At 38.3% G+C, this 18,352-nt stretch overlaps 1 protein-coding gene across 15 annotated transcripts in view; it reads left to right on the top strand.

Annotated features, from left to right (window-relative positions):
* MYT1L (myelin transcription factor 1 like) overlaps positions 1 to 15,397 on the top strand; it is a 325,893-nt gene extending 310,496 nt beyond the window's left edge. For 14 of the 15 annotated variants that reach the window (XM_072143494.1, XM_072143493.1, XM_072143492.1 and 11 more), the window contains 5 exons: positions 854 to 945; positions 2,452 to 2,555; positions 3,663 to 3,722; positions 6,068 to 6,211; positions 14,812 to 15,397. In XM_072143494.1, coding sequence (XP_071999595.1) covers positions 854 to 945; positions 2,452 to 2,555; positions 3,663 to 3,722; positions 6,068 to 6,211; positions 14,812 to 14,952 — 541 coding nt within the window. In that variant the 3' untranslated portion in view covers positions 14,953 to 15,397. The remainder of the gene's footprint in view (positions 1 to 853; positions 946 to 2,451; positions 2,556 to 3,662; positions 3,723 to 6,067; positions 6,212 to 14,811) is intronic. The other variant, XM_072143490.1, reaches the window with a different exon arrangement.
* Positions 15,398 to 18,352: the final 2,955 nt, after the last annotated feature.

Genomic DNA, 18,352 nt, shown 5'->3' with positions numbered 1-18,352 from the left:
AAGCCAAAACAAATAGCAACTCTATACATCCTGAACCATCCTGGTATTGCCGTCATCAGAACGGTTGCTATGTAATAGGGCCAAGCCATACACATTAAATGAAAGATTGCTGAATCCACTACGGCTTTCCAACTTTTTTAGGCAAGCCCGTGAACCAAGCATGCAAGGGTATATGAGGGTTGGGAAGCCAAATCAACCAGTAAAAATGTATGGTCACCTAATACATGTGTGGTTTACACATCTATCTTGAAGATTATTGTGCCGCTTGTCCCTAGAATATCGTGATAAGACCCTCAGAGATTGATCTAGCAATCAACTAAAGCCGATACAATTACACAATGGGGCTCATTTACTAAGGGTCCGTGGACCTCACAAACTTCGGATATTCCGGCGATTTTGGATTTGCGCCAAATTTAAAAGGGTATTGTGTCACACGCGATCAGATTTTGGCGCAATCGCACCGGCTTTCATGCAACACAAATCTGAACACGGGCCATCGGACGATCCGACGGATTCGGACAAATCGTGGGATTTAACTTAAAAATGGTGTCGCAAGCCAAGCACTTGCATGCATCGGGAGGAAGATGGTGAACTCCAGCGGACCTGATCGGGGAAACGACACATTCAGCAAGTCGGGCGCACGATGTAAGTGAATCGCGGCACAGTGCATTGTCGTCGAACAATGCACTCTCGGAATCTCCTCCGGACCGGGTAAGTAAATCTGCCCCATTGTCTGTAAGGAGTGTAACATGTGTCATTTAAGTGCCCAACACAGTATAAAACATACAAAACTTTTTTTTAAAAATACCCACAAATATCCACTCCTAATTTACCACTTCCATTACTCTTGTAGTTTATCGGGATGTCCTCGAGCTACATCAGCCATGAAGAAAGCCAGATTGTCGGGAGAAGAGATGATGACTATAAAACAGCGGGCGACAAATGGTACTGAAACTATAAACCATTCACTTCACCAATATAATCTATATACCAATAGGAAATGTACCTAAACAACACTAAACAGCCCTTGTACCTACATACATACATCTACTAGTACAAACGCTATTTGCTAATACATGCTAATAAGTGCTAATACATGGAATTTAAAACCTTATAGATATGAAAGAAACACAATCTTATTCTGTAGGTACTGGACAGATATCTAGTACACATAACAATAAAGAGGTGATCAATGGTGGTGCAGGGCATCAAATCACAGCAATCAGGGGGTGGTCAATGGTGGTGCAAGGCAACAGACCACAACAATCAATGAATGTCCAATGATAAGGTACAAAGTCAGACTCCCACCGATCTGAAATTCATGACCTATCCTATGAATAGGTGATCATTAGTAATAAGCGGACCCAAGAAAGTTTGGGTTCCCATGAGTTCATCATGGACCCAAACTTTGTGGCTCAACCCTAGAAAACCCCTTTGCCTTATGCTGATATATATCTATTTAGATCAGTTTTATTTACATCGAATACATGCAGTATACATTATATTTTATAGGTATTAATTATCAATGTTAAAAATCTGATTTATTCAGATATTTTTCAAATATAATTAGATTCCTCAATTGCAGATAAACAAAGGGGAAAAAAACAATCTAAAAAATGTATATTTGTATTAAATAATTTTCGGCGTAAATTAGGTGCCAGTTTCCATAATTTGCATTGACGAAAATATAATGTAAAATATGTTTGCAATATTATAGGTTGAGCTTTTTACACACCACAAGTAAATTATTGATGTACATCACTTATTTGTTAACATTGGAAACATGAACCGATGAGAAATAAAAACAATTTCTTTTCAATTCAAACATGATATCGAAGCTTAATAGTTCAGTTCCTTAAAGGGTCGGTGGACTTCCTTGAGAAGGTGGATGGAGCTTCGTTCTTCCAGCCCTAATCATAGTATATAACAGCTACTTGGTGAGGGTTTTAGACATTGCACCCCAAACAAATTAAATACTACTGACCCATTCTATGCCAAGGTATTTCAGTGTATAAGAGCTCAGAAAACCCTATCATTTTTTTGGAAGAATAATATGGCATCACTACAAAATCTAGCACAAATTTTTTGCATAAAGCTTCTCAGAGTTGATGGTCAACAAAGTTGATGGCCATCAATTTTAGATCGATGGGGGTCTAACTTTTGGCATTCCTTCCAACCAGTTGTTTGATGGGATTCATTTTTCTTGACCCAAGAAGTCATTAAAGAATTTATCAAGGAATTAAATAAATCTGTACAGTAGGGTACAACACTCATTACAGAGCATTTATTAAGTGACTAATTTAGGATTTTATCACCTTTAATGTCTGGGGATCAAGTTGGATCACCCTGATTCCACCCCCAGTCTTATGGGGTGCATTACTGAGCATAATAGCGTTATGTTTACCAGCGATGCTTTGATGATTTATATGTTTTCCTTTATTATCCTCTAAGGTATAGAAAATGATGAGGAAATAAAACAATTGGATGAGGAAATAAAGGAACTAAATGAGTCGAATTCCCAGATGGAGTCGGATATGATTAAGCTGAGAACTCAGGTAACAATTTTCTATAAGAAACGGTGTAAATGTCTCGCTTAGCTGATTTCGATACGAATGTTATTGATGGTTTTGTAGAAAAACTGTACAACTCTGTAATGTAAGAGTTCCCTATATGAGATGTCACTAACTTATTCATAAATTTAAGAACCAAATACAAAAAATTCAGTAAAAGCTTTTATTCTCATACTCACCCATACTTCATGCATGCCCTGGTCATTGTCCTGAACTGAACATCTACTTTTTTTGGTCACTTTTGCTTACCGTAACAAGAGTAGTCACAGCAGCATACCTCATATGAGACTGTAATAATACCAAAGCTCAATTACCATTGTCATTGTAAAATTTTTCTTTTTAAAGCCTGCACTGTTTCTTTGTGACATGCATGTGCATGAAAACTCCCGGATAACATCTCTATGTGACATACGTGAGTGCATCCGTACTTCTGTTAAATACCGTCTTCTGTGGCCACATAATCATGCTGGCTGCATGGTATTCATCAACCAAGACATCAGATGTATTTATGGACAGATCGGGAAAAATAACAAAAAAAATTACATGGAGGGTAAGGGTGAGGATGAGAACCTGGTGACCATAAATTCAAATGTTACATTCAAGTGTTATAAACAAAGATATGAAATTTGACCAAATTCGGTAAATAGAAAGAAAAAGTTCCGAGACAAAGAATATGGAGACTAATTTATAAAAAAAAAAAAAAAAAATAGCACAAAATAAGTACTGCCTATTTTGACGTACGATTATTGACGTAATTTGTAGTAGATTAGTTTTGTTTGTCTTATAGAATTTAGAGGTTTTGATTTTTATCATTCAAAGAGGTGGAACTAAAAAGCACACACATACTAATACTAATAATGCTCCAAACCACTTCCAATTCTAAGCACCATCTAAGCCATTACTGACCAGTGCTGGCTTACTACCTTGACTCTTCCAGTTGACTTGTTGGGCTAGTCCGGTGGCTAGTCGAACAAATCTGGTTCCAAAAGTGACTTCTGTTGGTTGATGACACACATTTTGCTCACTTGAATCAGTTCCACCTCTTTTTCTTCATTCTCTGCCCCCTTTTCAGCTTCTGCTCCCTCCCACTAGGTACTGGACGAGCGTCCTGTTGCTTGCCAAGAACCCTGTGTTGATGAATACCAATTTCATGTAAGTTACACGGGAGGGGAGGTTGTGTGATTTTTCCATGTAACTTACACGAAATTCAGCCTTCGAAGAATAAAAGTTATTCATAAGTAATATTTTATTTTATTTTTTTATCTACTAGTTTTACATTGTATACACAGGTAGCTTTATTATAACAAGCTCAAAGAAAAATCATATAAGCAAAGATATTATATTAGTAAAACTGAAAAGAATAAAATCAGATATTAATTAGATTAATTTGTATCATTACATTTATATGGATTAGATTTATGTGTATTAATATCCTCAGGTTAATTATTTTATTTTAAATTCCTTTTTTTAATTTATTTTTTTAACATTTTGACAGATATTAGTAACATAAATATTTATGTTAATTATAATTACTTCTATTATTATATTTTTAAGTCAGACTTGTTAGAGTTAAAGTAAGATGAGACAAAACTATTACTTTTTCTAATGCAGGGTCTAAAGGGCAGTTCTTTTTGATTCTTTTTGAGTAACATAGATGCATAAAAAGTAACATAAAGTAGGGAAGTAAGAGTCTTAGTCCAGAGATGTCAAGCCAGTTACCATTGTAGAAAACTTTATTTGTTAAAAATTTGGTCAGGACTCAGCAATCTAGAACTAGTGTTGAAAACGTGATACCTTGTGTCAGGCGATGATGTCTCATCTCTATCATTATATCATACATTTGTGGATGAGCAGGAAGGGAAAGGGGTTGGCCACTTTACGTCATGTTTTTTATAGATAGAAAAGATATAAAGTAACTTACCAATATACTTTTTTTTTTAAGTTCTGCACCGTTTTCTTGAAATGTAAATTAAAGCTGCCTTTGCTGTCCATATAATGGCCACATGTGAAAAGTCACGTGATCCTAACTGTCCATGACCAATTTACCTTCTTGGGCCTTAAATTTGTATTCATGAATGCTATTATAAGTTCTTGAAAGGTAAATTGGTCATGGACAGTTAGACAGCACACGACTCTCCAGCTGCTCTAATTTTTTGCAAATGAGAGACATTTCTGAACCAGGAGCTTCACTTTACATTTCAAGAACGTGTAGTAGATGTATAACATGCCTGTAAGGGAAATATACGATTTTGAGACAAAATTTTCTATATATATATATATATATATATATATATATATATATATATGGGCATTCATTGGCACCGGGTAGAGGAGGAGGGGTTTGTGCGCCGCTCACCACCCCCGCGCCTCTCCATGGTGATATATATATGCCATGTCCTATCTTTCTCCCGGCTACGGAACGGTACGGTGCCGCACATGTGCTGCACCGTACCGCTCCAGTAGGATGCTTTGAGCCCATTGCCTATATGGGGGACGTATATGCGCTGTATATACGTCAGCCGTATATATATATATGTCAGTCGTATATACGCCCCCCATACGTTCGTGTGAATATAGCCTTAGGTGGTACATTAGTTGACTGTAGAAACAACACTACTAAAAATAACCTCCGAAAAAAAACCATACAGTTTAGACATCTGTTCCACCCAATCCCCATCCACTTACATGTATGGCTTGGCTTGTTTGGACATGCATGTTTTCTGAATCGGGAGAGTGGCTCAGGAAATTCATAACAACGCAATGTATAATTGATGATTTCCAGGTCCTGCACAGATCATTCAACAACAATCTAATGTACTATAGATAAACATACCGGGGCAGAATATACAGATCCAATTTCCTTTATTCATTCTAAATTACCAAACCACAACGTAACATACAAACATTTTACCAGACCAGTGCACTACTATGATGTACTGAGGTTAGTTGGCCTTACGTATAGTGTATGTCATATTGATGAGCAACAATTATGAGCGTACAAAAGAGAAGAACTCACAAACGAAATCTCATTAAATCTAAGAACAATACATTTCTTTATCAATTTTATGTATTAAACTACTCATAATATTGTTACCTCAATTTAATAAACTGACAATACAGACAATAAATTTATTCCACTTTTATTAATTTATACATTTTTTCACTCTAATTATTAAATATTGGGGGGGGGTTATCATGATGTTGTCTGGTTTCTGGTATTACTTTATGGCACAAAAAAATGAGACCAAAACTTCTCAAAAAGTAGCACTAGAGAACAGACAATGTGGTGATAAATCTCTCTCATTGAGTTTCAGACCCAAATATTCCATTTAACCACTTATATTTTTAATCATCAGACTATTTGACCATTAAATATTCCAATTACGACTCTTATTACACTGGACTTCCATAGACCTGACAATGTTGATTATCCCATGACGACATTATGTGTATGGTAATACCTTTTGTTGTATTTTGTACCTGTATATTCCTTATAGATCACGACCATGGAGAGTAACCTGAAGACAATAGAAGAGGAAAACAAAGTCATTGAGCAGCAAAACGAGTCTCTTCTACATGAGCTGGCCAATCTAAGCCAGTCTTTAATCCATAGTCTAGCTAATATCCAGCTGCCCCATATGGTGAGTATATTGTATAGTGTATTGTATATATAGTGATTGTACATTCTTTCCCTTTTTTACATGTTTTTTTTTATAGCTGATTCGTAAGATCTATGATTACCTATAGTAGTTATTTATAGAAATTCTGCCACCAGACAGAACTTGTTGACTCTATGTTTTTCTCAAGCTCTTGATCACATGACTAGGGCAGTGGGTAAGAGAAGCTTCAATTAATTGTGGACTCTTCCAACAAAAAGTTTTGCTTTACCTTCCTTAAAGAACTTGACTAAACACTTGAGAAGAACATAGAGACTGTGATGTCTTGTGTCAATTCTTTCTTCTCACTCGTCCACCCTTGGTCATCAGTGTACCGTACATGTATCTTCACTTTGTAGATGAGTTGTTGGACTTTTGTCACCTAAATGTTCTAAATGTGCTTTGTCCATTTTTGTTAGACCTCTGTCTTATTTAATCTTTTTCTTCCGATTTCCTACATTGTGTTGCCTGTCGGAGCTAAATGTATGTAACATATGTGATAAGATCCATATACTTACCAAAGCACATCTTAAACTTTACCCATGGTCTACTCCTCTTCTCTTTTCTTGATAGCTCTTCCCATGCACATCTCCAGGATTCATCTAGGGCCTCATCATTCATGATTGTGCTCGTTTAGAGCTTCTCTCAGCATCTATCAGTCAACCAACCTATCATTTTCCATCCCTCTGGAGACTCATTTTGCTAGTATTGTTAATGTGGAGATATCCTAGCCACTAGATTCTACCGATACAGCCTATTTGCGTTTTCCAATTTCCTATAAAAATTTGTGTTTTTTGGACCACCTATCATCATCAACTTACGCCTTGTTATTCCATGTTCTCCATGCCTTTTAAGAAAAAACTACAACAAAGGAGCTAAATTTCAAAGACTGTATGCAAAAAGATAATTGTATGGCTTTAATAGTTATTTTTGTTTCATGTAAATACATATATATTTTTTTCACAAATCTTAATTCATTTCATTATAATTTTTTTCTAGTGGACATTTGTGCAGGGGCTTAACATTGAAGACAATTGCGTAAATCTTGCATTTCTCATACTTTGAATAGATGTATTTTCACTGAATATAAAAAGTTTTTCTTATTGAGATTTGTCGGTATTATTGGCAATACTACTATGGTTTTGACCTACGTGGCATGAAAAAGAGGGAGTGCAGAGTAATTAAAGGGTACTTTTGCTGTAATACAGCAAATGGAAGCATCAGAGATGTTCATGTTTCTTCCAGCTCTTACTTAAAGGGGTATTCCCCTTCCAACTCTTTATTAAAGGGGTATTCCCATTTCAGCAAATTTATTTTAATATTTTTATGATAAAAAGTTATGCAATTTTCCAATATACCTTATATACCGTATATACTCGTGGATAAGCAAACAAAAAATGTGCTGAAAAACCTCACCTCGACTTATACACGAGTCAATAAAAAGATGCTCAGCGCGGCTCCCCAATGTTGGCGCGGCTTCTCTTCTGTCTTCCCCATGGCTCCTCTTCCGTCTTCTTTACAGCCGGGATAGACGTGGCCATGTTATCTTCAGCAGCGTCAGTGTCATACGTCAGCAGCGTCTGCGTTAGAGGATGTGCCTACTGGCAGAGCGCATGGCCGCGCCTCTACGGTTGTTACAGAAAACCAAAGACAGAAGAGGAGCCGCGCGACATTAGGGAGCTGCGCCAAAATCGGGGAGCTGCGCTGAGCATCGGGACCGCTGGAGGGTGAGTATATAAGTTTATTTTTTTTAAGTGCTGGGTGGGCTGGCTGTATATTATAGGGAGCTGGCTGTATACTAAAGGGGCAAGCTGGCTGTATACTAAAGGGGCAAGCTGGCTGTATACTACAGGGGGCAGGCAGGCAGTATATGGGATTTTCCTCCTCATTCATTACACATTATAATGAATAGGTTAAAACTAGACAGCCTCTGGTCTTCGGAAGACCTAAGGATGTCATGGAAGCCAATCCCCGCCCCCCGATGGCATCACAGGGAGTGTCATTCTTCACCAAGATGGCGCACCCATGCAATGGACGGGTTAACACCCTTGATCGGTGCTAGTTAATATTGTTTGCTGCAATATTCAGCAAAAAGTTCCAGGCTATGGAGAGGGCTCAGCCAATGAGCCCTCTCCATGCACCTGCAGCCGACGCATGACGTACTACTATTTCATGCATCGGTAATGGGTTAAGGTCCTAGAAGGTAAATTGGCTAAAGACAGGAGCACGTAACACTCCATCTGCAGCCATTTTATGGACAGGAATGGCAGCTGATGAGATAAAAACACATTTCTGAACCAGGGGCTTTACTTTACATATCAAGAAAACAGTGCAGAATTCCATATAGATGTATATTGGTATATATGATCATTTCAGCTAACTACTTGATGAATGGGCAACCTTATCATCCATGACTCTAATATGTATGTCCAGCATAACTACTGTTATACATATATGGTATATATATATATATATATATATATATATATATATATATATATATATATACTTTGAAACTACTTCCAAAAAGACAGATTTTGAATTCCACCAATTATATTTACCGTAATACTGGCCACCAAGTCTCATCGAAAAGTTCAGTGGTTGTCTCAAAGAGGTTTTGCAAATGTATATAGAGAATGTAGGAACAGCAGGTGATTGTTCCTAAACCACTAAAACGGGGAACATATTGCCTGAAGGTCTGCAAAGTGATGGGAAATCCCTGGGAATTTGACTTGAAGAAAGAGAAGAAATGATTGAACATATATCAATGCCATCCACGTGGCTCCCCATTCATCCAAAATCTGCAAGTGTCACACAACCCTAAGGCTGGCCTAAGGCTACATCTAAGGATTAGCTAAGTCTAAGCAATATTTGGAGGGGCTTTGTAAAGCTGGATTACTTCTGTGCTCAGTGCATTGTTGACTTCTCTCATTATTGGTTCCTTGATTGTCCTTCATTTGGGAGTGATACCCATCATCAACAATAAGTTTTCTCCGTAGTCGCCTGATAACGAGCTTGTGTGCATGGGGAGATGAAGACTTTTCTGCAAAGTCTGCATCTCATTGTTGTAAAACATTGTCAGTTTTACTCCTTTCTCTTCTGTTTTATATGAACATGGAATGAGACAAATTGTAACTGTCGCCCAAAGCTGTTCTAAATGATATCTCTAGAAAACCATATAGAAATATATACAGTAGATGTATGAAAACTAGTAAACTAAAATGTTGCATTAATGTAGGGTTAGGGTTGCTTTGGCCCATAAATAAAACTATTCTAGGACCCACAATTCATCAATCCCTGGTGGTCAATAGTCTCTAAAAATACATGTGTAGAACAGCATCTATCTAACCCAAGTTATGGGATGACATATAGAAGGGCGTGCACGCCAGATGTAGATCCAAGTTGCCAGAATCTGATGCAGATAAAATAATGGAAAATGTCAGCAACACTCCAAGTTGCTACATTACATAAGTCATTTTGCAATGTTTTGACCATCAAGGACTTTATCAATCATAGTGTATACAAACAAAGTTAACATATATACAGGGGGAACAGAAAGTATTCAGACTCCTTTAAATTTTTCACTCTTTGTTTCATTCATTTTGTTGCTCATTAATATACACTCTGCACCCCATCTAGACAGAAAAAACAGAAATGTATCTTTTCAGTCAATTCCTGCCCTGCCACCTGTGCCTCCCTGTGCTCTGCACTCTCCTTTTAAAATTTTGGACATGATGCGCATACGTGGTAGAGCTGATGGTAGAAACAGACGCTTATCGCTAGCTAGCCTGCCTAAGCCAGCCAGCCCAAATCGGCTTCCGCTGTCCGTAGTGCACGAGACAGCGGCTATCAATTACGCGACGATGAGGTGCACGGCTTGCAGTGTATGCACAGTGCGTGTTTCTCCCTCCGCATACGCATTTGTCCAAAATTTTAACAAGAACACAGAGGACAGGGAGGACAGCACAGGAGGCAGGGCAGGAATCAGCTAAAAAAAGAACTGTAGGAGGAGTTTTGATGATGCAGCTGGCCAGTGGCTTGGTGTACGCTTGACTGCTCAACCCCGAAGCCCGTCCCCCTGACTGGTAGCTGCCTTGGGATATAAGTTGTTATTTCAGCATGCGGCTGGCACACCATCATTATAAGGACATTTACTAACAACAGTGCAAACTGCACTAAATGCCTGTGTTGTGTGCAGAGGGCGCCAGATTCAGGATTTCTGGTGCATGTTCTTACTGAATCTGGCGCCCCCTGCACTGCCCCGACAGAGTGTACCACTTTTTCCTCCTTTTGGGAAGCTCCCAGACTTTCCTCAAATAGTGAACCACCACTGGAGGTGTATGCAAAGGGAAAGCCTGTAATTTAAGGGTCTGATTTTCACATTCTAATCCTTATGACAAAGCAGCCTAAAACTAATTTTAAGATAAACTGATAAAAAGTAAGGTTCAACATACCCATACAGAATAAGCTAGAGTTATGTAGAAGACAAGTCAACATTCCCTAACACATGAAAAGTACAGAGAGTGTCACTTAAAGGACATCTACCACCAGGATGGAGTATTGTAAACCAAGCACACTTACATACTGGTGTGGCAAATGACAAGCGCCCCTCCCCCCTCAACCTCGGGAAAGCACTCCATCGTGAGTCTTTTTCAAATAAAAAACACACCAAATCCCTCCTATTTTAAAAAGATGTATGACAGAGCAGTGTTGCGAAGGTGGAAGGTTGGGGGGGGGGGTACTGTTTCTCACTGGCCACTCCCAGGGCCGGATTAAGGGTGGTGGGGGCCCCTGGGCGCAAACTATTAGGGGCCCTTCCAACATTGTTTTTGTTTGGAAGTATATAGCCTGCCAGCCCCCTGTAGTATATAGCCTGCCATAGGGGTCTAGGATGTCAGCTGTGCCATCGCTGGGGGAGATCGCCGATGCACTGTTTTCTGCAGCAGAATGTTGTGATTGGACACCGACAGCGTGACGTCATCACTCGCCGCCGGCGTCCCATCACAACCTGCTGCCAAAACAGTGCAGCGGTGAACTCCTCCAGTGATGGCAGCTGTGTCTCACTGACACAGCTGACATCCTAGACCCCTATGTGCGATGCGGGCGGCCACGGGCCACTGCGTATCACACACAGAGACAGTCAGCGACTCAGCCGGAAACTAGTGGGGGCCCCTTAAAAAGTGAAACTGGTGGGGGCCCCAGGGCTAGAGCCCCAGGAGCCCCTCCTTTAATCCAGCCCTGGCCACTCCCATGAGATACTGCTCTGCAGAAAGAAAGGTAAACCTTCAACCAACTAACTTTTATTATTATTGTAAAAAGCCAGTTTTATTATAAAAACACTTTGGCACTATTCTCTATGGGGACACGGGGGAGCAAGAAAAAGGGATCCTAATGACAGGTTCCCTTTAACCCCTTAAGGGCGCAGCCATTTTACAGCTTAAGGCTCAGCCCGATTTTTTGGATTCTGACTTGCTTCGCTTTATATGGTTATAACTTTTGAACACTGTTACTTATCAAAACGATTCTGAGATTGTTTTTTCCCCACATGTTGTACTTCATTTTAGTGGTAAATTTTGGCAGATAAGTTTTGCGTTTATTTACAAAAAAAAGAAAATATGATAAATTTTTTGAAAAATTTGCCATTTTCGAAATTCAAAATCATTGCGTTTTCAGGCAGATAGATTTACCACCTAAATAAGTTGCTGAATAACATTTCCCATTTGTCTACTTTACATTTTCATAATTTCTGAAATGTTTGGATAATTTATTTTGATGTCACGCGGCTTACAAATAGAATATCGCTTTTCCGGATTTTCAGAATTGACTATTTTGGGGATAAATACAGTTTTGAATGAAATTTTACATATTTAGCATCAAAACCCCCTATATAATCTACCCATTTTCAAATCTGCACCCCTCAAGCTATCAGAAACAGCTTTTACGAAGATTGTTAACCCCTTGAGATCTTCATAGTAATTGAATCAAAATGGAGGTGAAATTTAGAATGGTCATACTGTTCCCTTATACGTTCATTTAGCACTAAAATTTACACATTTCCAAAATATAAAAAGAGAAAACCCACCATACAATTTGTTCTGCAATTTCTCCTGAGTGCAGCGACCCCCCACATGTGGCTGTGACTTGTTTTATGGGCGCACAGCAAGGCGCAGAAGGGAAGGAGGGCGCTGCAGCTGCCAGGATTTTAGTTTCCTCATTGGCCCCTTTTGAAGGCTATAAAATTTTCGCTTTTTCGTTATTGGGGCCATGTGACGGCATTTTTTTTGCGGGATGAGATGCTTTTTCCATTGTTACCATTTTGGGGTTGGTATCACCTATTGTTGAAAATTTAGGAACTTTTTTTGAGGGCAGGAGTAGAAAAGCATCAATTCTGTACTGGATTTTTGACTTTTTTTTTTTTGGTGTTCACCGTATAGACTAATAATCCTGTTATCTTTATTCTATGGGTCGATACGATTACGGGGATACCAGACATGAATATATTTTCTTACGTTTTACTAAATTTGTCAAACAAAACCCTAATGTGGGGAAAAATCTATAATTTTTGTATTGCCATCTTCCAAGTAGCATAACTTTGTTACGTTTTTGGCTACGGAGCTGGTTGATGGCTTGTTTTTTGCGGGACATGTTGTACTTTGCACCAGTATCATGTCTGAGTACATATGGTTTTTTGGTCGCATTTTATAGCATTTTTTGTGGGATTGAAAAGGTAAAAATCATAATTTTTGGAGGGTTTATAACAGTTTTTTTTTACGGCGTTTATCGTGGGGGTTCAATAATGATTTACTTTTATTCTACGGGTTGTTACGGACGCGGTGATACTATATATGTGGGGTTTGTGTTATGATTTAGACTTTTTTTTTGAGTTATATGTCTCTTTATATGTTTTGGGGGTTTGGGGCATTTTTAGTGATTTATGACTTTATTTTTTTATTGAATAACTTTTTTTTTTACTTTTTCACTTTTATACCATAGGACATGAAGAAGCAATCTTCTGATTGCTTCTTCATGATAATATTCTGCAATACTGATGTATTGCAGAGTATTATCAGTGTCAGCCTATGCACTTGCATAGGCTGGCACTTTGCCAGTAAGATGACGTCACAGACGCCATCTTACTGGCAATTCTTGCTAGTAACTCTGGGGACCAGATCGGACCCCAGAGTTACTATAGCAACGATCGGCGCCCCCCGAAAACGGTTCGGGGGGGCCGATCGTGGGGGAAAGACCCCCCAGATACTTGTTAGATGCCGCGGTCGCGCTGACCGCGGCATCTAAAGGGTTAAGCACCCGCGATCGGAGACAACTCCGATCGCGGGTGTTACACTGGGGTGCCGGCTATTAGTTACAGCCGGCACCCCGTGTTTCCCGATGCCGGTTCGGCTCTGATCCAGAGCCGAGCCGGCATAAGCGCCGTGGCGGATATATCCGCCACTGAGCGCTAAGTCAATGCGCTCCGTGGCGGATATATCCGCCGCGGAGCGTGAAGGGGTTAAAACTACAGTCAAAAGATATATAAGGTCCCCTTAGGCTATGTACTAGTCATAACACAAGGTGCAGATTTACTGTTGAAAATGCAACACAATTTTGGTACAGTTTTAGGAAATTTGGACAACAGGAAGGGCTTAACGTCACTGGGAGCAGTGTATATGATGTGAAAACAAAAATGTTTTGTTGCCACATTTTCTGGTGCTAGCTAAGCCAAAAAAAGTGGTATAAAGGTAGACTTTGGCACAGGCAAGGGATTGTGTTTTGATTTCAATGTATCCACAGGATAGGTTTTAACTTGCTAGTCAGTGGGGGCCAGAATGCTGGGAACCCCCAGTGATTCTGAGACAGGCTCCATCCTTTGAATAGAGAGGTAAGTCATCCATGTCTTCTGCTGCTTTATACTATGAGCTATGAATGTAGCTCTTTCTATCACTTCCACATTAAGTGAATGTAGAAGCAAAGTGCATACGTGACTTGGTGTTCCATTCATAGTGTTCGGGATCGGTGGGTGTCCATGTGGTCAAATCCTTAAATCAGTATTAAAACCTACCACTTTCAAATTGGACATCTAAGCATCAAATGCCATGCACCAGCTCACCCTGAGGTGGTGCACGGTATTTGATGCCTAGAAGTCCAATTTGAAAGTGGTTGGTTTCCTTTAATACTGATTCTTAGTTATTTTCATAATGCGCTGTAATTCTTTTAATCACTTTTTTAATAGGAAGTGCCGGAGAGCCGCATGGTATGCCGAGTGGGTACCACTGTGCGCCGAAGCTGCTTCGAATATAAAGATTAAAAAAGTGATTAAAAGCATTACAGCGCATTATGAAAATAACGAAGATATGCTCCGGCACCAGCTCACCCTGAGCTGGTGCACGGTATTTGATGCTTAGAAGTCCAATTTGGAAGTGGTAGGTTTCCTTTAAGTGACGACATCCATTTAAATCTGCCCCCAAGCATTATTTTTTTCCTAGATTTTTGTTTTATGTTCGCAATATTCAGTTGCACCGTAGTTTTTGACTTACACACGAAAAAGGATCCATCAACCGTAAAACTCATTCTTTACTATCTTACAGGACCCCATCAACGAACAAAATTTTGATGCCTACGTGACTACGTTGACGGACATGTATACAAACCAAGATCGCTATCAAAGCCCGGAAAATAAGGCACTCCTGGAAAACATCAAGCAAGCCGTACGAGGCATCCAAGTCTAAAAGGAAGGTCTTGCTCGAAACAACAAAATAAAGACGCCTCTTGTTTTCTGCTGCTGTAATCTACCAGAAAAGTGTTATATATATTTATTCATTCTGAGACAGTGTTATGCTTACAAGACTCCATGATGATTTTATGTCTTGCTTTAAGAATAGTACCTGCTGAATAGATTTTGAATCCATTCACATTTTGTACGTTTTCATATAAGCTAACATTGTGTGATATGCCATGTAATGTTTATAGCTGCTAATGTATGCACATTTTTAAGGTAAATATATTTCTGAAAAAAAAGGGGGGGGAAAAAGCTGCCGAAGAGAATCAGAGGGTAGAATTTTTTATGCTTTGGTGATCAACGTTTTAGTAATTTTGAACCGGAGAATTCCGCTTCTAAATGGTATTGCCACTTTCTAAAAAAAAGAAACAAAAGATTTTTAATTTGGGTCTCGGAATACTCGGAGATCATAAAGGTTTTGAAAGAACATGGACCATGGTGCGAGTGTTGTTTTACAGCAAGCGGTAAAGTGAAATTGCTTTAATTTTTAAGGACCTTTTGAAGGCTGAAAGTTTTTGGTTTTACACATTGGCTATACAATTGAGTTTTTTTTTTTTAACTATGAAAACCGAAGAGTGGACATTCGAGAGTTGTAAAATATACTCACTCAAGATCTTTTTTGGTGAGGTACTGTACGACAACATCTAGCGATGGGGGTGGGGGAAGTCGAAGCAGCTTAAAAGCACTTTTCATTCATAACTGAACTTCATCTGATCTCAATATGGGAAACTCCATTGTTGGACTATATTGGAAGAGAACGATGAGATAATTCCTACTGATCTTTTTGCAAACAGACTTTGGAGAAATAGCCACTACTCACCTTTCACTCCTGGATTGACTCATGAACTTGCGTGTTACACAAAAATATACTTGTACTGGATTCCTGCATTTTTTGATTGAGGATGAAAGACATTATTTTTTAATACATTTTCTGTTGCCTTTTTTTTCTCATTGTGTTTCCATTTAATTGGGGGTTTTACAAGTAATGCAAAAAAAAAAAAACAAAAAAGAAAAGTAAACCCGTTTCTGATCCCTGGAATTATTCCAAAAATCAAAATAGATTTAGCGGAAAGCGTAGATCATCTAAGTTTGAGCCTTTTTACATAGAACCATTTTTCCCCCATGCAGGTTGTGTTTGTCTCTAATGGCAACAACGAAAAAAAAAAAATTTGGGATTGTTGTAAGAGCGTCCTTCATGGGAAAAATGTGACCAAACAGCACTTATTTTTAAATTTTGTTATTTATTATTATGATTATTATTTTTAAGCGTGCTCATTGTACTGACAATTTATTGTTTTTTTTGTTTTGAATGATTTTTGTTTTATTTTTAACATTTCTGTTCTTCGAAACAACTGCACTAATCGTATGCATAAGACCACTTTTTAAGTCAAAGATGTGTTGTGTTTATAAAGATGTCAAAAGGATTCTTATTTTTGATTTAAATGGCATATCTTTTTCCTTCCATGTGTCGATGTTATGCAGAAAAGTACAATGTACTTTACAAACTTTGCTATGAAAACTAAAAAAAAAAAAAGATGGGTTTTTTTTTTAGAAAATAATAAAAAAAAATATTTTTAGCAAAATAATAGGACTTACAGGGTCATTGTCCCCACAATGTGCCAGTTGATAATTTGCACTTACCTTGTCCTATATATCCAAAATATACGGAGGTGTGCAATTTTTTTTTTTGTGTGTGTGTCTATAGCCTTTGTGACACTGAGGAGAGAAAAAAAAAATTACAAAAAAAAATATTTAAAAAAAATGTAAAAAAATAAATGAAAGACAGAAGATACTGGAAGCCGTGGTGGCTTGTTTCAATAATATCGCTATGGGAGGTTACAGGGATCTCACAACTAATATTCTAATACAATACTCAACCTCGGTATATATATGTATAAATATATGTATATCCCAGCGGCACTTTATACTATTCACTTGTACAAATGCTAACAGTTTTCCAAGAGAACTTTAATAACTAGCTGGGAGAAGATTATGTAATTACTTTGGGGTGGGGGGGGTGGTAGGGGGGGCTTTGCAGTACGTTCTCTGTAAAAGCCTGTCTTTCTGTTGTGCTCTTAGTCGTAGCGGTCATGCTCAGAACTGCCTTTTCGAAAGCCGAAGCAAAGGTGCTTGATGTTCACCTTCTGCCATATCCATGTCATTACGCCACCTCGGAAAAAAAAAAATACAATTTTTTTTTCTTTTTTTTTTTTTTTCCCGGGGGGGTCGACCATTGTTAATACTGACATTAGCCTTTTTCCACGGCATTGTGTCTGCAGCTTATTCGCCAATATAGTAACGCTTTCAGTAGATTAATAGATAGTATCAGTTGGGAATATTATTGTTATCACCTTATGTACAATGGAAAAAGGGATTTTAAGCACAAACCTGCTGCTCATTCAATGGTGGTACATGATACTGTATCAAATCAAAAACCTATCTGTGACTATTATATATAGGGATCACACAAAGTGTCACATATTAGAATGCTGATCTTTCATATGGAATTCTTGTGAGTCATCGAAGTTTATTATTTATTCTAACTTATTGTTCATATTCATTTCGAAGTTTGATTTCAGTAATCATTTATGAAGACCAGAATTTTGTATAAACTATTTATTGTGCTCTCTGTGGAACTGAAGTTTGATTTATTTTTGTACTACACGGCATGGATTTGTTGATGACATTTTAATTTTGCGATAAATGTGTGGAATCACAAGTTGCTGTGATACTTCATTTTTAAATTGTGAACTTTGTACAAATTTTTGTCATGCTGGATGTCAACACATCTTACTCTCAATAAAAGAGAAAAGAACAACGCGTTGCCATGTTTGTAGCACAGTTGGGTCTACGACGAGACGACATTTTCACCTTGCTCAATGTACTGGCAGCCGTAGCTAATAAATATTCAGCTGATAGATTTCCTTTTTATGTTGTTTGCTTTTTTTTTTTTCTAACTTTATTACTATATGTTTGTGTTGCATGCTGGTTTTTGTCAAAGATGTGGGCGTCTGTGTGTGAAATCTTTTGTACCATCAAATGAATTATGTTCATGTTCATTATGTAATACAAATTTATCTACATATATTAATTCCAAATTTTAGTATATCTTTTGCCTATGATGCTCTAGCTCTTGTGATTTACTGCTCAATTCTCCCCTGCCTGATACAGCTGCTCCTGGCTATCACTGCTACTCAACAGTGGATTATAACATAGGCAGCTTGGGCGTTAGACCTGGACCCAAGCCTTGGAGGAGGCCAATGGCCACCCAAAACACCCTCCAAATTTTATACTGAGAAGGACCTTCATTCATTAAATCCTCATTCATCTGCTCTCAATTCACATGTACA

The sequence above is a fragment of the Engystomops pustulosus genome, chromosome 3 (genome assembly GCF_040894005.1).
Source record: "Engystomops pustulosus chromosome 3, aEngPut4.maternal, whole genome shotgun sequence".
Taxonomy (NCBI): domain Eukaryota; kingdom Metazoa; phylum Chordata; class Amphibia; order Anura; family Leptodactylidae; genus Engystomops; species Engystomops pustulosus.
Note: the sequence above shows the minus strand (reverse complement) of the source record. Positions and strands in the feature narration are given on the sequence as shown.